This window comes from Montipora foliosa, chromosome 6 (assembly GCF_036669935.1).
Source record: "Montipora foliosa isolate CH-2021 chromosome 6, ASM3666993v2, whole genome shotgun sequence".
Lineage (NCBI taxonomy): Eukaryota > Metazoa > Cnidaria > Anthozoa > Scleractinia > Acroporidae > Montipora > Montipora foliosa.
In genome coordinates this window covers 17935939-17959446 of record NC_090874.1, presented here as the reverse complement: position 1 = coordinate 17959446, position 23508 = coordinate 17935939, and the positions used below count along the sequence as shown (strand labels likewise).

General features: G+C 38.7%; 3 protein-coding genes across 5 annotated transcripts in view; all 3 read left to right on the top strand.

Annotated features, from left to right (window-relative positions):
• Window positions 1-2349, top strand: part of LOC138006870 (uncharacterized) — a 78722-nt gene extending 76373 nt beyond the window's left edge. For both annotated transcript variants that reach the window (XM_068853480.1, XM_068853479.1), the window contains one exon: window positions 565-2349. In XM_068853480.1, coding sequence (XP_068709581.1) covers window positions 1158-1910 — 753 coding nt within the window. In that variant the 5' untranslated portion in view covers window positions 565-1157 and the 3' untranslated portion in view covers window positions 1911-2349. The remainder of the gene's footprint in view (window positions 1-564) is intronic.
• Window positions 2350-2556: 207 nt separating this feature from the next.
• LOC138008786 (protease-associated domain-containing protein 1-like) lies at window positions 2557-7303 on the top strand. Its single transcript, XM_068856086.1, has 5 exons — window positions 2557-2694; window positions 2769-2911; window positions 3566-3675; window positions 5461-5628; window positions 6338-7303. Exons 1-5 carry the CDS (start codon window positions 2619-2621, stop codon window positions 6456-6458), a joined length of 618 nt encoding a protein of 205 aa, XP_068712187.1. The 5' UTR covers window positions 2557-2618; the 3' UTR covers window positions 6459-7303.
• A 3828-nt stretch (window positions 7304-11131) lies between these two features.
• Window positions 11132-23508, top strand: part of LOC138006869 (E3 ubiquitin-protein ligase KCMF1-like) — a 15613-nt gene continuing 3236 nt past the window's right edge. Inside the window, exons 1-5 of one of the 2 annotated variants that reach the window (XM_068853477.1) lie at window positions 11132-11377; window positions 15387-15554; window positions 18074-18213; window positions 19347-19454; window positions 20802-21259. In XM_068853477.1, the coding sequence (XP_068709578.1) occupies window positions 11362-11377; window positions 15387-15554; window positions 18074-18213; window positions 19347-19454; window positions 20802-21259 (890 nt within the window). In that variant the 5' untranslated portion in view covers window positions 11132-11361. The remainder of the gene's footprint in view (window positions 11378-15386; window positions 15555-18073; window positions 18214-19346; window positions 19455-20801; window positions 21260-23508) is intronic. The other variant, XM_068853478.1, reaches the window with a different exon arrangement.

The following is a 23508-nucleotide window of genomic DNA, read 5'->3' as shown; positions in this document are numbered from 1 at the left end:
GGAGCTCGGTCACTATGTTTAGCATTTTCCCCTGATTTGCATTTATTTAAGAACAAGAACAAGAGTTTATACGATACTGCATTTATGTTTTGTTCGGTAAAATTACATTTTACATCAATTGCAGTGACTAACACTTCAGAAGAGACATCCTGTTGCTTTAATTTCACAGATTCCAAAACCTTGATCTTTTTCTTCGGAAAACTGTAGTGAGCCACCTTAAATCTATCGGTTGTAAGAAAATTTAAACATAAGACCCAGGAGACTGTTGACCAAAGCCTCATTTAATTAACATTTAATTTTCTAATCTTAGGTTTCCTAACATCCCAATGAGGCAAACAAAGGAATTGATCTATTTCTTTCCTAATTGAAGACTACAGGGACTAGTGATTAGCTGAACAACAAAATTATCTACGATAAAGATTTGAAATGCTTTTGCTTTTGTTTTTTGGATGGGGGGGGGGGGGGTGGGGGCTCGCCAAGCACATAGGTACCTTCTATAAAAAGTACTAAAATAAGCAAAATTCTTGTGCTTTTTTGCTTTACTTTTTTCCTCTGCTTTAACAGGAAGCAAACGGCGGACCGCTCACGCCCCAAGAACTACACGATGCAGAGATCTACTGGGTGAAAGAGAGCCAGAAAAGCCTCCTTGGTCCCCTCAAAAGAGGAGATTTTCAGAAGTTCAGTCTCTTCAAAGACAACAAAGGCATCATTAGAGTTGGAGGTCGAGCAGATGAAGCCCTGATCTCGTATGAAGCTAAGCATCCTGCTTTGCTCCCGCATACTCACTGGATATCGCTGCTGATAACCCGAAACTTTCATCAGACCGGACATTCATCAGGAGTAGCGACAACAGTGGCGAAGGTCAGGAAGAAGTTCTGGATCCTCAGAGCCCACGATTTAGCCAAGACCGTAAAGTTCCGTTGTGCACCCTGCCGAGAAATGTAAGCAAGGGTGGAAACTCAATTTATGGCCGATCTACCAAGAAGTCGCCTAGAATCGTTTACGCCCCCGTTCCACTTTACGGCATGCGACTATTTTGGCCCTTATAAAGTGAAGATGAGCAAAAACAAGATCGCAAAATATTATGGGGTCATTTTTACGTGCCTAAACACGAAAGCAGTACACCTGGAGTTGGCTATAGACCATGCTACTCTACAATGGAATGCAGACGTTGCGGAGATTTTTTTGCGATAAGAGGTCAACCGGCGATGATGCTGAGCGACAAGGGTTCGCAGTTAGTTGGTGCGGAACGCGAACTACGAGAGATCATTGGAGGATGGGATGTGGAGCAGCTGAAGGAGTTTAATGCTGAAAAGGGAATGAAATGGCAGTTTGCTACACCGGAAGCACCTCATCAGAACGGCTGCGCAGAGTCTCTAGTGAAGAGCACCAAGATTGCCCTGAAGAGAGCAACAGGAGAGCAAGTGCTAACACCCTTTGAGTTTTATACCTGTTTACTGGAAGTGGCTAACTTGATTAACCAACGCCCTATTGGCCGAATTCCGAATGATCCCGATGATGGGTCCTATTTGTGCCCTAAGCACATGCTCCTTGGTCGATCTTCGTCAACAATACCCCAAGGACCGTTCCGAGAAACCAACAATCAACGCCACAGAGCAGAATTTGTGCAGAGCTTTTGGAGACGCTGGACCCGAGACGTGTTTGCGTTGCTGGTCCCAAGAAAGAGGTTGAAAGTAGAGAGACGCTATGTTAGAGTAGATGACGTGGTGATTGTGCAATATTCCAATGCTGTTCGTGGAAAGTGGACCATAGCCAGAGTAACCAACGTGTACCCAGGAAGGGATGGCCGAGTGAGAAATCATGTAAAACCAAGAACTCCCACCACCCAGTTTCAAAGACCCATCTCAAAGATAGCAGTCATTTACCCAGCAGAGGGATATGAAGACTGAGGTTTTAAGGATGAGGACACTGCCTTCATCGGGGCGGAGAGTGTTAAGGCAGATAATGAACAATTTAAGGAATTTACGTTTAGTGGTCAGAAACAGGAAACCGCAACAGCGCACGCTTTGTTCAAAGTTAATTGAGTAGCTTAGTTATTCAATAGTTCTCTTGCCGACAGTCGTACTGAAATTATCAGAGTTTTTATCGCTGTTGCCCGGATTCATGTACACTGGATTCAAGGACATTTACCGGTAAGAAAACTCGCCATATAGAAGTAAGTGAACCGAAAATTATAATTAAACTGTTTAATTTAGGATTAGATTTCTCGGTTAATTACCTAATGCCACGTGGGTTCGCTTCCGTCCTCTCATGGGCATTTATTTCGCTTTTCGCTTTTCTAGTTCCACCTATTAACTATGTGATTGCATTAAGTAAGTTGAATCTTTGTACCTATTAATTTGATTACAGATCGAATAAAATTGCTATTATACGATTGCGAGTTATTCTTCAGTTTGGATTCTTCGTTTTCTATCGGAACATCACACTTTATAAATACCATGGATTGGAGTCACAAGAACATTTTGACATATTGCGTGATAATAGAGTTCATAGCATCATTGCGTGACAGATGTCCTGACAGATGTCCCGTTAGCCTACACGGTCAGACTATCATTCACGGACACTTACGTTGCAATTTGTTTTCGTTCTCGTTTAATATGGATAGATGTCTTCGTGGAAAATTACTTTCCCTTATTCTCGCGTTAATTGCTTTCCTTTTACAGTATTCATACGGTAAGTTAAAGGCTGCACGAGTTAAACAAAATTATACATTTAACTAAATTATACTTTCGTTTGTTTGCAAACAGGTGAAAGGAAACGACTTGTGTTCACAGCTACGGATTTTATGCTCTTGGATAGCAACGACCTTATTTATTTTGAAGTTTTACGACCAAAAAATATTAGTTACGTGTACAAAGTGAGACCGGCGAAAAGCTTTGGTGGCAAATTCGTAAGTGAGCAGAATGTGAAGTGGGTGTCAATGATTGAATTAAGATTGTTAACTAACAACTCCTTTCCCAGTACCTACTTGAGCTTATTTAAGCTTATCACTTTTTAAACCAGGGCCCGGTAATTCTAAAGCTGATTAACTTAATCCAGGATTAGCGTAAACTTTTGTTTCATGTTTTCCACTTTTTGGTAAAAGTTCCTTTTGCTTATTTTTGTTTTTCAAGATTGACTTCCTCTAATGTAAAGTTTTGCCGAATATCAGCGTTGAACAGCATTTGCCAGTAGAGAAATAAACGCCTTGGTTAATTTTTAATCTGGGGTTAGCGTTAATCGGTTTTTGAACAACCGGGCCCCAGTACTTTTCATGAAATTAAGAAGTATCGTAATAAAATATTGCAGACACCTTTCGGAATCCGAAATGGTGCCTTAAATAATCTAATTCATATAAAATTTAAGTGGAACAATTCCCTGCAAAGAGTCTCCTTTTTCATTGGTAGTAATCTTAATGAAAGGAGAATTTGCTCCTCGTAATAGTTCGCATAGTTTGGGTTCAGGAAAAATACTTTAGGTAACTTTTGGAATTTTCTAGGAATTAAGATGCAATTTAACTGAATACTGTCTGACATTTGATTATGTTTATTTCTTTGCTTCAAAGGACTTTAAATCAGGTTCTGTAAATCTGGTTGCTGCTGATCCTGCTGATGCCTGTTACTCTATTAGCAATGGTCAGGCTTTACAGAGATCTATAGCTCTGGTCGACAGAGGGTTAGTGTTGTTTTCAAAAAGTAGTTGAAGTTGGTAATACCCTGAGCTACCTTCTGGAACTTTTACTGGCTACATGGGTTCATGCTTTAAGTTGCATGATCATTGAGAACCAAGACAGAAGGGTATAATAATGCCTTAATCAAAGTTGTATTGAAAAAGCCATTAGCCAATTGTCCATCCCACAAGCATTTGTTTTCCTTGATTGTCCATGATGCATCTAAGGGCATGAACTAGTCTGTTTTCTTATAACACCCAGAAACTTGGGTGCCTATGGCACTACTCTGTTACAATCTCTCCTCCTTACATAAAATAATCTTTGGCAACCTTCTTCAGTTCCTGTTGTACGAGAGACTTCAATATAGATTTATTGGTGAATATCAATATAGAAGCTGCAACTATCGCATCTTTCACCATGTATCAGGGAAGCTTGCCTTTGGAACCCTTGAGAGGGCAGGTCTATTTGCTGCACTCTTTGTTCAAATTTTATCATGTTTACTGATGAGTGGCTGCCTTTTCAGACATCTTCTAAAAATTCTTAACATGACAACCTGGTCAAGTACAAGTGATTATAACTGCAATTTAACTGGTGTGTTATAAAACCAGATACCACATTGCAATAATTGGGGTGACAGGTGGGGACTCTTTCCCAAAAAAATGCTGTGGAATGCACTGGGTTGATTAGTGCTGGTGAGAACTTTTGCTTTAGTCCAAATTATGTGGCTCTATAGGATCCAATCCATCTTGGACTTTAAGCCATATAACAATTGATTTTGTTGATTCTCTGAGAGGTCTCTTGCCTGATTAGTGAAGCACTTACAACGTTAACTGCTCATCTAAAGTATATAACATCAATACTTGAATTAAGGACGTTCACGCCAATTGTTTCTGCGCATCCTTACTGCGCACGCAAATGCACACGCCACGTCATACACGAGCGTGCGCGCTAAGTAATAAAATGAGAAATGATAGGGCAAAAGGCCATTGCTATAGCTTTGCCTGGATTTAACGCTCTTGGACGTTCGGTGACCCCTATTTTTCTTTTCAGAAACGGATTTTATTTACAATTATCTCCACGTTGTCCAAAAATGAACAAAAAATCAATGTGGGAAGTTAGAAAAATTTCAAGATTTCTGCTCACGGGACATCAAATCCTGCCATCTTGCAGCTAAATGCGAACTTGATCTTTAAGGAACCTCACCAGTTGACTAAATTCACTTAATAAGTCCACGTAAACAATATTTGGCAGAGAAGATTTCACTTCAAAGATTTAATTGCAATATATTTGGGTTTACAGACACTGGCCTTATTCGCTAACGAAGCCCGATTTTGTCACATTTTGGGTGTTTTTCGGGCATGTTCTCTCCAAAACGAAGTCGGTGACCCCCCATTTTTTTTACATGTCTAACATAACTAACTCATTATCTTACAGTGGTTAAAGTTTCAGAAAAAAATCAATATTGAAAAATTTTCGTGCGAACGTCCTTAAATGATCTTTTCTGTGTACTACTGTAGGTTTACACTGAGGACATTTTTGTCCAAATATTTATGCAAGCCCCTGTGCCTATTAGGCACTGAGAGCTTGGAATTTAGAATATTAATATTAGTCACAGACAAATGGTTTCTTTTTCACATTAGGCTGCTACTGCCTTTGTTATTGATTATAAAAAGAGCCATTTTCTACACATTCTAATTCCATACTGCATTGGCTAGCCCTTAAAAATATTCAGTTAACACATAATGATATTAATATTCAGTGTATGATGTTTTATTTTTTATCTTTCTCAGAGGTTGTTCATTTGTGTCCAAAGTTAAGACAGTGGAAGATCATGGTGCAATAGCTGTGTTTATAGCTGATGACCATCTTGATAACATGGACACTTTAGTGGAAATGGCACATGATGGGACGCAAAGAGATGTTCACATCCCCGCAGGATTCATGTTGGGCTCTGATGGGTTAGGGTCTAATCTTAAAATGGTTTAACATTGCTGGGTTTTTTTCTTTTTTGCATCTGAAATATAAACTGTGGGCCCCATCTTACAATATTTTTTATGAACACTGATTGCAATGAGTAAGACAAAGAGATTTTCCAGTACCGAGGGTATTGTTGGTAGGTAATGGGACATACTGTCCAGTCATCTCCATTTTTGATTATGGGCTAGGCTGTTTCATAAATCAGAGGGGGTATCCAGTGGTGCATGCCGCTTGCCCCGTAATTTTATTTAAGCTTTTTATTATCAACTCTGAAGGGAACCATTTGATTCGCCTGTTTTGGGATTCTTCTGCATAGTACCTGCCCTCAGTTTTTCGAAGGCTGCATAACTTCTTTGAATGGATAATTCACTATCCAGAGTATAAAATACTTCACATTAACGCTGTGCAAGATTTTCTCACACACCTTTTAACTAGTTTATTTGCTTAGAGTGTGCATATTCACAGTTACAAGCAGGGCAAATACTGAAATCTTCCCACAGGTTGAAACTGTCAGATAGTCACTTATTCAGTTGATAAGGTTATCCGTATCCCATTCTGTCTTCTGAAGACTGCTGTTTGCTTAAATTACAACACATACAAAAAATAACTGTTATGGTGCTCCTGCCCACACTATACATACTGGCTGAATAAAACATTAAACAGAAAAATAACATTTGTTTTCTTTTCCAGGTATCATATCAAACGTGGGATCGAAGACGCAGGGATGATGGGGGCAGTAATATCAATTCCTCTAAATGTTACAAACACTCCATATTTGTACACTAGGCAACCACCATGGTCTGCCTGGTAATAAAGCTTAAATTATAGAATGACTTTTTATAGAGTAGATTTAAGGGGGAATTTTAAAGGACTTTACAGGCTAGGCTGTTTCATAAATCAGAGGGGGAATCCATTGGTGCATGCCGCTTGCCCCGTAATTTTATTTAAGCTTTTTATTATCAGCTCTGAAGGGAACCATTTGATTCGCCTGTTTTGGGATTCTTCTGCATAGTACTTGCCCTCAGTTTTTCGAAGGCTGCATAACTTCTTTGAATGGATAATTCACTATCCAGAGTATAAAATACTTCACATTAACGCTGTGCAAGATTTTCTCACACACCTTGTAACTAGTTTATTTACCTCTTCAGAGGGTGTGTCTCTCTTGAAACTGAGCCCTGGCACTTAACGGTGGACTAGAACAACTTTGAAAGAACTTTTAACAACTTCTGATCTCAACAGAGATATTTTCCTTTGTTTCCATCAGAAACTGATGAAAAGCTGTAAAGTTTTCTTTGGGGAGCTCATCATCTCCATGTGTCTGAATGAGATATTAAAGGTATACCCCAGGGAATTTATGGCATCCCCCATCCTACTGGATTGGAGAGCACAGAAGCCTCTCCACGCCTCGTTCTAAGTAAAAAATGTCCCCGTGGCACGGGTGAAAGTTTTTTTTCAGAGTTTCTTAGAATCACAAATTTATTATTCGATATATATTGGGTTGTTTGGGGTTGTTTGGGACTTAGTGTACTATCATATTCCTCGCTTTTAATAGTATTGGCCTAGGCATTTATTTCAGCCCAAGCAACCTTGTTCGTCATATTTGTTAACATCATGTGATCTTTGCAATATTTGATGAATAAAAGGAGAGTTTATTTATAACGAAGTCATTATTTGTTAAAATCTGATTTGTTTAATTCTCTTATGAATTCAAAGTAATCCATTCCATGAACATCTTACACCGGCCATAAAAAAAAATTATTCTTCGGACAAGTATACAGTGTTCGCGCGGAAACCCCGAATTTCGAGGATTTTCAATATTCGGGTAAAATACAGACCCCAGTTGTTCAAATGGTGGATAACCCAATCCACCGGATAAAATAAATCACTATGCAGCGGATAAACACTATAGCAAAGCCAATTGAGTTATCCAGTGGATAGTGATTTATCCAGTGGATAGCCCTATCTACCCTTCGAACAACTGGAGCCAGGACTGGAAATTCTGGAACCTATTAAAGGTCAAGTCAAGGAAATTAAAGTCCTGAAAATCATATCTTTGCACAAGCAAAAGAAAAGAATTGTACTCCATGTGCACATGTCAAGTCTCTTCCCGCAAACACGTCAAGATAGTAGTAGTGAACCAAGTAATTTAATAAACTAAGTTACGCATAAACACTGACAACTAAGATATTACTAACACTCGTACTTTCCTAGAGGCTCAAGGTTACTTAATTATGCTTAACTGAAAGAGGAATAATAAATATAAAACTAAGTTCAAAATATTTACAATATATACATAGCCAGTGCAGTCACTCTTCTTGGTTCAGGCTTATCGCGATACACGGAAGTTCACAAATTGCCTTTTTTTCTATGTCTCTGTTTACGCTGCTCGTCAAGCGTCTTCTCCCTTGAAACTAAGTTGTTTTCCTCTTTTGAAACTTTCTGTTCTCCTTGCCGCGCACCGTACCTTGCCGTCGACAAAGAGATTTTGCTGCTGATTTCTTACGGGTAAGGTTCTACTAATGGATCTTAGTGGTGTACTTTCTCTGATTTGACTTTTCTCTCCGCAGCGGCTGCGTCTCCCCGGATAAAGACCATTTGCCAATTTTTCAAAGAGACGCAATGCTTCTAACAAGGAAAGAGAGGGCCATTTCTGTTGAGGATTCATTCCAAAAGGAATCCAAGGCCTTCCTTTTAGGTTATCACTAGCGATGTTTGTAACAGTAACTTCGAAAGTCGAAAACGCGCGTGAGATGAAACGAGGGTCACCTTGAAGGCATCTATTATGCACCATCTATTATGCACCAGGCAATGGGTGCATTAACTGAGATGAATGAATGAATGAATGCATGACATCAAATCAATTCTAGAAACCATGCCGTTCAACTATATTTAAGTCTTAGATCTACAAAGAGAATTTCCCGGCTATTTTAATTTGTCTACGTACCAGTATGCTGATGTCAGCTGTCGCTAGCTCCCACCACTTGTCACAACAAACAGCAGATCTCCAGCTCAGTGCCTAATGCTCCCATTCTAACTGACTGAAGACTATGGTCATGTCTTCCAGTCAGATGTCTCGTGATCATTCTCTCGGTCAATATAAGCCATCCTCCGAGTTTTCAAATAGTTCATAGGTGTGTGTCAGACAAACCAAACTGCTTAGCCTAGAGTTCATCTGAATGAACATTTTAATTTGCTAGCTCTGAGAACACGTGAAGCAACATTAACTTTCAAAGTTGTGTTGTGGTGTGCCAGGTATCCTACGGGAAATTCAGAAATATCTTTAGTTGCATCATTAGTTCTATCTAAAGGAGACTATAATTGTGACGCTGTCAGTTTCATCCACTCCTTGAGTTTCTTACCGAACTGGAAGAGACGTCAGTGCATCAGTTGACACTTTGCTGTTGACAGTTTTTCCACCGGACGCCATTTCAAAGATGTTACAGACATATTAAAAATGGAAACGAACGGATGATAAAAGTCCTTGAAGTGCCTCGGTGACACGATAAATAGCTGACGTCAGGAGTTCATCAAGGGGAGCCTGGCCTCTATCTCCACTGATTCCTTGATTAAACCCTTTCTCCACTTAAATTTAATTTATTTTCAGGAACAGGTTTTTCCCGCGAAAAGTACCGTATTTTCCCTGAGGCTGACATAGCTCTCTTTTGATTGGCTTTTACAACCTTAAATATCAATGACCACAACCAAGGTTTTCTGAGCCCGCGAAACTGAGCCCTCCCCCCCCCTCCCCCCCCCACCCCAGAAAACAGAAAACCATTGTTTTAACGAAAACCGCTGGTCAGCAGGTTCTGGTCATGGTATCTCACAAGGGAGGCCTTGTTTTAATAAATGTACTCGGGAAAGGGTTGACTCCTAGTCGGGTCTCAGGCCATGGGAGATAGAGGCTCCTCTTGACGTTCCAAGCGTTAGCCTTTCGTCAGACTGAGCGAATATACATAGCTAGAATAACCAATTCATTGTGACGAAGGGCTAACACTTGAAACTTCGGCCATTTTATATTTTCAACTTTATTATTCGTTTGATAAAACCAATTTTCGTCTTTTATCCTCCCACCGACTAGAAACAGAACCATGCAAAGTTTCTTTAGAACGTCACCCCTTCATTTTTTTAAATATTAAAACAAAACTGAGCTGGTTTCCTCAGGTGAAGCAAAGAAGAGACTTTCACGTACTGGAAGTTGTATTCAAGGCCTTACATCTTTCTGAGTCATGTCCATCAGTATCTTTGCCAAACGATTAATTACTCCACATGATATCTTACAAATGATCAGTTGTATCCATTTTCTTTATAATTGATTCAGTTTTAGATTTAATTCGGTTGGTTTATATCGGATGAAGAGGCACCCAGTGGAAACGAAGATAATATACCTTTATCCTTCTTCTTCTTCTTCTTCTTCTTCTTCTTCTTCTTCTTCTTCTTCTTCTTCTTATTATTATTATTGCTATTATTATTGGAGGCTATTGTTGAATTCATTAATTTCGTTATTATTATTATGATGATGATGATTATTATTATTATTATTATTATTATTATTATTATTATGTTTTACCAAAGAACTGACAAGTGAACCAGAGATTATTCTCTAAATCGCATTTTTATAGCTCTTTGTATTTTATCCATTTGATGAATTTGCAGAAATTGTAATAGACCGAATGCATAAATGGCGACCAATAAATTATTCTTTTGTTTATGTGCTAATCAGAGCAACTAGCCTCGTTCTAAAGCAACATTTCTTTTGTATTTTGTCCGTGCTAACGAGGCTAGTGGGTCTAATAGGCAAAACAACAGAAGAATATTTTTATGGCGGCCATTTATGCATTCGGTCTATTGCTATCCATTTTTTAAATTTTATATATGATAGAGAAATTGAGGATTATTATTATTATTATTATTATTATTATTATTATTATTATTATTATTATTATGAACTATTTACAAGGCTAAAAATTATATTAAAAAAAGTAAAATCCAAACGTTTTTGACACTAGGTCATCATGGAGTACCTGGCCGGCCTCAGTGGGTCAAGAACAAGGACCATGGGGTAATTTCACCGGCCATCGATCAATTCAACAGGATTTTGATGTCATTGGAGAGTGGGAACGTTATATGTGGGGACATATATTGTACCGTATACATCGAACGGATCGTACTTAGTTTTCCTTTGGTTGCTTAAAATGCTTGCGTTGCTTAAGATGGCGCACTTGTCTTCCTTGAATAGGCAGCGACAGATAGAGCAAGAGATAAGAAAAAGAGCTTGGGGATGGATCGGTCACACGTTGAGGAGACCAGATGGACATGTAAAACAGTCTACTTTGAATATCGTTTTCTTTTCCTTGGAAACCAAGGAGACTTGTGCTCTCAAACTTTCTTAAAACCATTTTAACCCAACGTTACAACATATACACGTGCAATTTGTGTTAATTTATTTTTCAAATATGTTGAAAGGGATTATGGGAAAAGCTGCTCATGCCCAGTGAAACCGGGAGAAGGCGATAAGTCGTCTGTGCTTTCCTTTGGTGGAAATGCTCCAAAAATTTGCTTAAATTTGGCTCTGTTCGGGATGTTAACCATTGCATAGGAGAGAGCACAAAAGGGCTGTCCAATGTTCTTTGCTGCTGAGAAAAATAGTTGCGTTTTGAGGCCGTTTCATCAGCGCAAATTTGACTCAACAGACAGGGTATATCGGGGAAGTTGCTATGTCTCGACATGAGGGTAAGTTCATTTTCTTTTGAAAACCTATCTGAAACCTCGGGATAAGTTAATCCCTGGTAGAAGCATGATATAATGAAAATTAAATATCCTGAGCTTTATTTACTGTGACTGTAGTCTGTCCTTGACTGAGTGTGTTTTCACTTTATATATAAAGATCGATGCAATGCGCTCAAATTTATACCTTCCTTCCACTGTTTGCGCTTTGCACATATCCAATGCTTGATAAATTTCTGTTCAGTCCGATTTTCGACGGTTTTCCATAGCTATCGTGATAGAGTTGACAATGGTTTAATGTTGAACGTATTCTGAGTTGTTTCGAACCACTTAAATAGGCGTGAGTGAAGGCATGCCCAGCAGCAAGCTTTCATTTTGGCCATTGAAATCAGCCCCTCAACAATTGTCAGATTTGTAATCAATTTTACGATTATTCTTGGTTTTACACATTATACATGACACATGTGTAGATTTATATGTTATAGTTCAAAATGAATTTTAGGTTAAATTAGTGTCACCCAACAGTCAGACTACAGTACGTACTTTGAATCTCGTTTTCTTTTCCTTGGAAACCAAGGAGATTTGTACTCTCAAAAGTCCTTAAAACCATTTTAACCTAACTTTACAACATATAAACGTGCAATTTGTTTTAATATATTTGCATTGCTGTAATTTTATTTGCCATGTTCAAAGCTTGTGTTTTGTTTGCATTTACATTGCATTAATCGGTATTTTCTCTTATTTGATTGGGTGAATCTGTCATAAGTTTAATTGATATAGCTTAAGTTACTTTTAAAATCTTTATTAACAATACAAAGTAAAGTACACGAGTGTGCTAAGACAATTAATTAATATCTTTGCTGACACCATTAATCATATCTTTAATAAATTATAACATGGTTATTTCAGAGTTCTTTGCTTCGGAGGATTTGCCTAAAGAGATTGGTGGGGGCAAACAGAAAGCAGGGTAAAAAAGGGAGTTACATGTTAACAAGTTGACAACCTTTTGTGTGGGAGCCACATGTACATGTACACCCCATCATTGAAAATGATTATAATTATGTGTGGGATTTATAGTTTACTCTTTCCACTTCCTTGTTGGTGTGATACACCAGTATGCCATGTATGCAAAGAGTGGATATATATTCAGCAAAATTAAATCGCTGAAATCAGCTGGCAAAAACAGAGTGAATTGGCCTGACCCTTGATCGCAGCCTGCACAACACAATCGGTCAGGTGGCAGTCCATAAATGGTGTACCAAGCATATTGATTTTAAGTCAACTAAGCATTATAAAATTTTGTATAGTCATGTGCATTTTAGAGATCTGAAGTTATAATATTAAAGCCGCGGCTACACAAGCGATTTTGTGCTCGCGCTGGTGATGCGAGTTTTTTCAAACTTTGTCGCGTCCCCAGCGCAAGATGAAAATCGCACGTGCACTCTTGAACTGGGGACACGACAGGTGAAAAAATGGCAATAAAAAAGTCGCCAGAGTTGAAACTTTCGTGACAAAATCGCAGAGATAGTTGCATGTGTAGCCACCCTGCAACTTTTTGCCCATGCTTGCGACGCGACTAAAGAGAATTTAGCCAATGAAATTAAAGTAGGAATGTCTGTTTATAGTGCTCAGGTCTCTTGAAGTAAGCGATTCGCGCGGCCTTCAATTTCTCGCCAAAATTTGTCACAAGTGCAGCCACCCTGGCGCGCAGGCGACGCCACAAAATCTGAAAAAAATCGCATCACCGGCGCTAGACAAAAATCGTTTGTGTAGCCGCGTCTTAAAGTTATAGTTACATTGTATGCCAGAGTTTGCTTCCAAGGCCATTGGCATTTGTTGGAAGACCTACACTGTACAGTCATCACTCGTGTGTGTACTTGTATGGAGAATTCAGAGAAGTACAATTTACAATAGGAAATGAATACTTGTACCGGATCTTTCATTCTTGAACTTAAATAGTCACAATACGTGTACATTCTATGTACATGTAGCACTACATGTACAAAATTCCCTTTACTGTACTTACATGTACCCCTCCCGCACTATTGTGTACTGCCCTACCGTACCTACATCTTAGGTTACATGTATTATCGGTATATCAAAGTCCATCCATACGTTTGTAATCTCTTGAAAAGCATCAAGTCCCACAGTCATCAACTGAAGATTATTAATTTTTTCTAAATGTTTAAATGAAAGGTGCTGTTGCTCATAGAGTTCCACAGTATTTTTTTTATTGAACTTACACTGTATGCCCCAACCCTCTGACAAGTCTTTAACTTTTGTGAAATGTCATAATAATTTTTTTGTTCTCTGAACATTTGCAGCTTCCTTTTTTTTAATCCTTTCTATTGTACAGTGTATGTTGGCTTGTCAAGAAATAGCTGTCTTGTCTCATTAACCTACTCAGCTGTGCTTTTTTGTAAAACACCTTTAATACTCAATTCAGTACACTGCCCACTTTTTCAAGTGTGAAAAAAGAAAAAAATTATTAGTGTTTCACCTCTGATAAGTACATGTACACATATGATAAAAATTTGGTTTTATCATCGGAGTTTATAATGTAAATTGGCCACCATACAGAGATTCTAAAAGCTGACATTTTGAGCATTAGCCCTTCGTCTATATTATACCAAATTTTTGTATACTGCCGTATTTACCCGTGTATAAGTCGATACCGTGTATAAGTTGACCCCCCATTTTCGATGACAAAAAAAGCAATTTCTTAATTTCTTTGTTAAATGTTCATGGGATACTAATCTTGTATTCTTCGATTTCTGGAACTGTGGATACACAAAAAAATCAGGGCCTCAAGCGCTTAATAGTTTTGTGGTTCAGAAGTTGTTGTATATGCGGGCATTTTGTCCTTGAGTTTCGAAAAAGTTCTCAGAAAATCGAACATGTAAACCTCAAACTAACCTGTTTCGTTGTTCAAGGATATAGGGCTTTAGAGGGTAAGCACAACATCTCAGAAGCAGGAGTCAATCTTTGAAAATAACTTCAAAAACAATGCGAAATGTGCAAGGTTTAATTGTTCCTTGACTTATAATTCCTCACATTACAAACAAACAAAACTAATAAACCAAACAATACGTTTGCAAAAGCATTTAAATCAGCCAGGTTTGTATAAAGAATAAAAAAACAATCATTACCATCCAACATTTTCAGGCAACATGAGTGACGATGCTCGCATACACAAACACGAGGTATTGCGCCAGGTTACTAAGCCGTTGAATGATTGCCTTTTATTTGAATGCCTTTTAGAGCTTTCCGCCTTTGGAAAACAAAAATTTCCAGTTTCTATTTGAGAATATTTGTGCTTGTGAGTATCTTCAACATTTAGAGTTGGACAAATCCTTTTTCATTTCAACTGGAATTGCTTACACTGTACATTCATTTTGAAGTCTTATGTACACTGCGTTTGTTATGCCCAAGACAACATTATTCTGTTAATTTTGAATGAATTATTTAGCTGGAACTTGGCTCTAAATCTTTGACCTGTGTATAAGTCGAGGGCGATTTTTGGAGCTTCTTTTGAGGTCATAAAAGGTCGACTAATACACGGGTAAATATACTGTACGGTACTTCCCCACCGACGCAGCACCACAGTTTCCTTAGAAACTACCCCCTTCATACACGTATGATAAGGCTTCTTGTTTGTGATGTGCAGTAAATTGATTGTCCGTGTGCATGTGACCCAATTATTGCATTTCTATTGGTTTTCAGCCTCATGGGTAATTTATGATTCATGAATAAAATAATTATTATGAATAATATTTTAATTCACAAGAGGTAGGTCCCCTTAAACCCTTCCCCGCCTGAGAGGGAACCTTGTAGATTTTACTCTGTACTAATGCCAGATAATTTTACAGTACTTACCAGTCGGGGGTGCTTCAGGTTTGAATGGGTTCATAAATCTCAACAGTAATAATTATTATTAGCATTAATGTGACCAACTGTCACAAAACCTCAAGCAACAAAACATCTAATACAGTGTAAATGTTCACTTTTTTGGCAGGTGTTAGTTGTGACTCATGTAGCAAAGGGAATTTCCGTGGGAAACGCTTCAAATGTTTAATATGCTATGACTATGATTTGTGTGCAACGTGTTACGAGAATGGAGCAACGACGACGAGACACACAGCTGATCATCCCATGCAGTGTATACTGACAAGAACTGACTTTGGTAAGGATGCCATGCTTTATGATAGAGACAACTCAAAAATGGCTGCAAGTAATATTAAATTCTATCTTTATGCTAATTAGCCTCACCAGAGGGACATGACCTTGAAGTGTGTACATGTACATGTAACTTGCAACTCTTTTCCTTGGAACAAAGGACACCCAATTTTATGTCCAAATACTGTTTGGACAAAAATAAGATCGAAGCTGCATGCTCAGGAAAATGCTCAAGCTGCGTTACATCCAGATAAGGAAACTTTAACTAAGAAAAACCCGAGCTCTGAACCAGAGTTAAACACTTCAAGGTCATGAGCTTCTGGCCTCACACTTTGTAGCAAAAGTTCTTTTCCATGTTGTGAATGCCAATGAGGCTTGTACAGTAAGTCTAACTACGTAGCATAAGTATAAGAGTACATGTACATGTCTTTAACTAGCCACCATTTTTGCACTAGGGTACCCCCACTGCTCTGAGTAAACAATTTTAAACCATGGGGAATAAAGTTTACAATTACATTAATTGATAAGCATTTCAAAAAAGAGTATTATCAGGAAGAAATAAATTCCAGACACCCTTATTCTGTCTTTCAAATTTCCTGGAAGTCACCATCTTGAAAAATAATACATGTACATGTACATTTAACATGTAACGTTTTATGGTTGCTCATGGTGCTGACACTTAAAACGTTTGTAAAATAATAATGGCAACCATTGTAAGGAGTAACGAGAGGAAAGAGTGAAAAATTCAGCCTTAAATGGATTCAAACTCATGACCTCTGTGATGCCATTGCAGTGCTCTACACTGTACTGGCATTAACGTGTTCCTCAGTCAGAAGTTAAATGGTTTTTGCACAGAGTGCTTCTTAGAGCATTACAGTTTGGATTTACGTGTAAGACTATTAGATTATTGCAGTTTCAAAATGTTACTGTACTTAAGGGCCCAGACGTATTTTTTGCGCGTTGCTAAGGAAATGAAATGTTAATTCGGGTGACTGACATCATCATATCATGAGCTGACCAGGAAACCCACTCACAAGCAAAAATCACCGTTGTTTGCATCAAAGGTTTTTCCACTCCCTTCCTCAAACGCGTTCTCAGATCAACTGCGCATGTGTTAATGAACTGACTTCCGGTTTGAGAAAAAGCTAAATTTCCGGCGTTCTTTAAATTGAATTTTTTTTTTTTAATATGACACGTTTCACCTCCAAAAACAGAATATGGCTAAGCATTATTTTTTCAAATCATCTTTTTTGAAAATTTTATGGGTATTTCAGTATCGCTTATCTCTCTAAAAAGAACATTTTTCAAAATAAAAAGTAAACCATGATTGGCTGGATGCAAAAACGAATACAACTTATGAAACCACTGACTAAATACCCAAATTGAGTAGCACGTAGACAAATTTAGAGTTTTCTTTTATTATAATATTATGATGATGTCATGTTTAGGGTCATTGGTTTACAAAAGTTGGAAACTAACCAAAATTATGCCAAATTCTCTCAAATTAGTTAACTATTACATCCTTAGCAACACACCCCATAAAATACGTCGGTAGGCCCTTAAGAGGTAGATGTAAAGAAAGGAAAGCCAGAAAAACTCAGTAATACACTATATTCCTCTGTAATATCAGTACATTGCTCTACCACCTGAGCTCACAGTTGGCTTAATAGCTCATGACAAAATAAATTAATGGTACTGTAGGCCACTGCACTGGTATCACAGCAACACAATAATTATTTTCGTGTCGGTCATATTTCCAGCTGCAATCTAACACAACTGATGATGTCACAAAGAGATATTTGGCTGTGTGGGAAATGTCACAATTATTTTTGGCTAAGTTTGTGCTGCAAAAAACTCACTTCGGACTTTTGATAGAATATTCTAATAATGAAATCCTACCAAGCAAAGTTTAAATTTTAATATAAAATTCAAGTTGTGTGCACTTTAAAATTAATGATTCTTTTGAACGTACATTTGTACACAGTCATGACATTGAATCTTTCATTTTGTACATGTATACACACGTTTAGACTTCAATAGGACAACCCTTAGTTGTCACAATTAAGATAGCGGCTCCTTGGAAATTTTGAAACAAAAAGAAGGTACAGGGATGAGGGTACTAGAGGTGTAAGACAGAAATACGATTGGATGTTTGTTGGCTTTCTACAGTAGGCAAGTTGTTGTTGCTTGGTGCCAATGAGCAGCTTGGATATCTTAAAGCTGTGAGAATGTAATGCACGGCTGTAATAACAGAAATCGTTGTTTAACCAGTTGCTAATGACTGGCTTCTAATGCCATAGATGGTTATTGACCTATCAAACCATTTTCCACTGGTTATTTACCGTGTGCATCATGTAAAATTTGGAATAAATTTGGAATAAATTTGGAATAAATTTGGAATAAATTTGTTGGAATGTTGTACAACAATCTCCAAAAACAGTTGTCAAACATAAGCGAGTCTGAAGTATGTTTACCTCCTCATTAAGTTAATTCTTATTCCAAACAATCTGTTTTCTTCTTCCAAAGAACTTTATTATGGGGGTGAAGCGTTTACAGCAGATCAGCCTCAGTCCTTTACGTGTCCGTACTGTGGAAAAATGGGTTTTACAGAATCAGCACTTCAGGAGCATGTGGCATCAGAACACAGTGATGCATCCATTGAAGTGGTAAGTCCATTAAGGTTACCGTATACCTTCAGATCGGCAATTTTCTTCAAATTTGGATTTTTTGGTTAAAGTAGTGTTCGAAATGGGGTATTTTATGAAAAAAAAAAATTATCCAAAAACATTAAATATTGGCGAAGAAATGGCGGTTTTAAGTTTTGGACGGAAGTAAAATTTACCCGTTTGATAGCGCTGTTTTCTCGAATCAATTTTTTCACATGAAGCGGACATTTTAAAGAGCTAAAACTCAAATGGAATTTGTCCGATTTCCCCAAAATTTTGACAGTGGCTAGATTAACATGTAATCAACAAGAAGGTGTCTGCGATTCTTTTATTTTAAAATATTTTTTCTCTGAGAGCGATTTTTGTACGAACACATCACATTTTAATACTCTTTCGAAAACGTGCTGTAACCTTTCGCTGCAACTGAGTATGGCAAAACGCAGAAACCCTATTTTAGCACTTTGTCTTTGGGTCGGGAAACGGAGTAACAAAATAAAAGAGCGAAAAGCAAAATTTCCTATGACTTGTAACTTTGAAAAGCTGATTTGGACGTTCGCATTTAGAGGTTGTGAAAAATTCGACAATTCATTTAATTTCAAAATTATTGATGTGGTCTGATAGCCAGCTCTATAAGCTTTAATTTGATATAGGAATTTAGGTATCTGCAGTTTAAACCGGACGCGCTACATCGCTCGGACGCGAGACACCCCTGAAGGTATACGGTAACATAAGAAATTAAATTTGTTTTTAGTCCGTTGCTCTTCTGGGTTGGATACTGGCACTGCAAGCCAGGTTGACGCAATTTTAAGCGGACAAGTCAATGATGTATGCAGTCTTGGGGATCTTTAGGACAAGCAAGCTCTTTTTATTGTTTAATGTTTCATGGTAATCCATTCTCAACAAGAATCCCTGAAGTGTGACCACTTGAAGTCTTCAATGTGTGTGCACTTTTGATCATAAGCAAAAAATAGCTTTTTCTTGGTGTCTGATTGGATAATGTGTCAAATGAAAGGGTGTCTATAAAATCAAAAAGTGGTTGCGATTGATTCTTTTGTGTAAAGCAATCTGAAGAATGAAAATTTTGTGGTTCTGTATTTGTCAGGTGCAACCCATTTGGTTTTACTTTTTCACAGGTATGTCCAGTTTGTGCCGCCTTACCGGGTGGAGATCCTAATCATGTGACAGATGACTTTGCCGCCCATTTGACGTTGGAGCATAGGGCACCAAGTAGAGATATTTACATATCCTATAAGTATTTCTTTTAATTACATCTGTCGCCTCGGAAATAAATTTTCTATAGGGAAAGTGGGCTCTGACAGGGAAGTTTTACTGTTTCAGCTGGTGGAAACAGGCTTCCAACTCTGATCTCAGTATTGCAGCTCAGAACTCAAGAAGACGATAACAAATGAGTTTTCACAGGATGTCATAACTAACTTTTTGATTTATTATTGTCCAACTGTATTAGTTGTTGTGTAGAAAACGCACGGAACGAATACAAAGATGTTTCACGATATTTACAGTCAATCCCGAGCGGGCAAGATAGCTCCATCTTACCCGCTCGGGTAGCCAATAACAGCGCGCGATTTGATTCATGTTGCCCGCTTACGGAGCTAGTCATATAATAAACTTGGTTATTGTACAGTAGAGAACCGTACAAAACACAGCTCCTCTCGTAAAAATACTTAGCGATACTACGCACCAAAACATCGAATAAGATATAGTTACAAGGGCGAGTCAAAATACAAGCGACGAGTACAAGTACATATATCTTATTGGACGATTTAGTGTGCGGTATTGTGGGATACTTTTACGAGTCTCATTGTACATGTATTTTGGGAAGCCTGTAGGACGAGTCAAAATACAAGAGACGAATAAAAATATCCCACGATACTACACGCTATATCGTCCAATAAACTATTTAAACTTGGCAATATGCGGCAAAACCATTAATTTTACCGAGGACTTACAAAGCCTCACAAGATTTTGTCTCCATCGATCGGCAGACGACATATGTTTATGAACCTGTCTGTTCCGCTAAGAAATTCAGAAATGGCCTTTTTCTTGCTGCAGATGAAGTGTTTAAATCCCAAATGTCGAGCATACACCAGAAACGGCTGCATGTACTATGTATCTGAAAGTCGTGTTGTGTTATCTCGCGATTGTCTTTCGCCATCTTGAACGCGAAAACTCTGGCAATAAAATTCGTCGTCGCGCGAATCACACAAATAAATTAGCACGGTAACCAATCAGAGCCACCACCAGGCTTTTAGGTAGTAACGTTACCTGACGGCATTAACGCCTGCCGCTTTCAGCCGCGTCTCCACGAGTAACTTAGTGTGAATTCAAGCTTGTCAAGCGCGGGGCAAATGTCAGCACCTCACTATACAAATATCGTGGAATATTTGTACTCGTTTCGTGCGTTTTCTGTACAATAGCGAATCCAGGTGGATAATTATCAGCAATACCACACACCAAAACACCTAATTATTAACAAAGCACCGTCAAGGCAATTCTGGTGCCATATCTTGTTGTTAGCTGTGCAATGTATTTTGTTTTGTTTTATTACCTTTTAACCTTAACTGACTTACTACGACGAACCAGGAGCTGCTCGGCACGTAAGACGTTTATTTCACCCGGCAGTTAGCGGAAGTCGCCCCAGACCTCCACGGTCACGGGCAACCAATATGCATTTTGGGGGATCTGGGGGTAGTAGTGGAATTGCCTCGTCTTCGTCCTCGTCGTCCACGGCTGCCCGCGAGAGCATGGATCCTATAGCAGAGCTTTTATCGCAGTTATCTGGTGTGCGGCGAGCCGCACAGCAGTCACAACCGCCAATGCAGTCGCAGCTTCAGCTACTGCAGCAGCAACTACAGTTAGAGAGGCAGCAAGTGCAACAAACGAGGGAGCGACTAGAGAGGCTTCCAGCGCGGCGGCAGATGGCTGCGGCGGCTGCTGCCGCGGCAGCCAGTAGCAACGCACCCACGACAACGGCAGTGAGTAGCCAAGAAAGCAGTAGCTCGGCTCCTTCGTCGTTTCTTCTTGCCAGGTCTGTACTTGATCAGATAGTATCTTGTTTTGAACATTACTTGTAATTTGGCACGTTCTAGTCTGTTAGTGACGGTTTCCTTCGGCAGCAGTTTGTTACTTCCTTCAGGCGTTATTGTAACTTATTGAGTTACTTCCTCAAGTGCGATCATCATTCTCTTCAAAGGCATAGTCATGCATCCCTCTCCAAGCGCGACAAAAAATGTGATACCAAGCCGCAAGTGTTTTTGCCTTTGGTTGGACGAAAATGCGGCACGAAATTTTTAACCAATCGGTTGGCGTAAAGCTTGCATGTCCTTTGATGATCAATTCAAGACAACCCTGAGTGAGTGTTCTGTGCGTTCTGTGCTTAGTTACCAGGCCTTTGAATAAAAGCGAGGCTGGAGTTGACTTTGGTTTGACACAAACCTCATTGCATTTTTTTGCGTCAATCATGCAGTTGTAATGCTAGCGAGTTTCTATTTACATAAGAAAAGCACTCATGCTTGTCTCAAAGCAAGGTCAACTCCAATCTTGCATTTAAAGGCCTGGTACCTGAGCACAGAACTGTAAAATGGTCGTTTAAACACGAAGACGCACAATAAAAGTAGTCGTGCCTTAAGCACATGCAAATGATTTATCAATCAAGCGTGGACGCAACCGAGCTCTGTGATAATTTGTGTAGTAAAAAAGCCCCTTTTTTAATCCCGAGTCCTTTTTTCTCGCGCTAGAAATATCTTTTAGGGTTTACGTCTCAGTGTTGCTGTTTGTTGATCACTATCTTGGATAATCAGTAACCAGTTATTTAGGCTCATCGACAGAGTAGTTACAACTTGTCAAGGAATTTAATGACCTCATAAATAAGATTCAAGATATAAGAACTGATATAAGGGCATCTCTGGGTGATCAGCAAGAACGTGACAAAAAAAATTCGAACGCTTCACTGTGAGTTTATTGATTTTTATGCACCCTCCAATAATGTTTTGAAGAAAGATGAAATACCTTCCCTTTCAACCAAAACTTGTTCTCTTGATCCAGTTCCAAGGTAATAATTAAGGATACTATTGACATTGTTCTGCCTGTGCTAAGAGAAATTGTGCGACGATCTTTAACTCAAGGAGAATTTCCATCCATCCTGAAGGAGTCTCTTGTTCGTCCACGGCTTAAGAATGTTGAACTGGAAAGTGACTCGTTTTCAAACTATAGGCCAGTAGCAAATATTTCCTTTCTTGGTAAAATCATGGAGAAATCTGCGTCCATTCAAGTACATCACTGTCTTAATCAACATGGCCTTTTTCCCAGTCTGCAATCAGCGTATTTGACACCACAGATTTAACACCACTCCACAGAGACCGCACTGCTCAAGATAACTGATGACATCTTGAAAACCCTTGATTCACGAATGAAGTGGTTCTAGTACTACTTGATTTGTCGGCGGCATTTGATACGCTAGACCACACTCTTTTCATAGAAAGGCTACAATCAACTCTACTGGCACTGCTCTGCAATGGTTTAAATCATATTTAAGGAGGCTCGAAATAGTTTCTCCTTTTTTCAAACAAATAATCATATTTTGTCCTTAGATACAGTTAGGGTAATTATATCAAGACGAAATTTGGCCAGGGTATTACGTACCCATCGTAGGCTTCTCACATTAAATTTTCCTCCAAAATAACGTTACCATGACATCGATATGGTGTCCCACAAGGATCCATACTTGAGCCCTTACTGTTTAGACTTTATGTAGTACCTCTGCAGGAAGTGATACAAGCTTAGAATCTTAAGTGCGTGTTCTATGCCGATGATAATCAAGTATATATAGCTCTTAGCCCGAATCATCCAAGTGACGCGCCGGGCACCCTTTGGCGATGCGTTGAACACATTTTTTCGTGGAATACCATGAACATGTTCAAGGTCAGACGGAGGAAGGACGGAGGTATTGCACTTTACATCGCGGTAAATATGAAAGGACCATCTTTTGCAGAAAGCCTTACATTTGCAGGGACTACAATTGACATTACTAAGAAAACTAGAAATTTAGGTGTTATTATGGATAACAATGTGACATTTAATAGTCGTGTTAATGAAATTTGTAGGAAAGCTACTCTCGCCATAAGATCAATAGGGTCACATTCGGAAATCTCTCGTATCACGAGCTTAAAATGTTGGTGAATTCTCTCCTAATTTCTCGACTAGATTATTGCAATAGTCTCCTGTTCAGTTTTCCAAAATACCAAATGAAGAGGCTCCAACGAATTCAAAACACCGCAG

Excerpts from the sequence above, each read along its gene's own strand:
- LOC138008786 (XM_068856086.1), top strand. The coding sequence starts at position 2,619 with ATGGATAGATGTCTTCGTGGAAAATTACTTTCCCTTATTCTCGCGTTA. Across the intron at positions 3,676-5,460 it reads ATAGCTCTGGTCGACAGAGG|AGGTTGTTCATTTGTGTCCA; the intron begins GTTAGTGTTGTT and ends TATCTTTCTCAG. Across the intron at positions 5,629-6,337 it reads TTCATGTTGGGCTCTGATGG|GTATCATATCAAACGTGGGA; the intron begins GTTAGGGTCTAA and ends TTTCTTTTCCAG.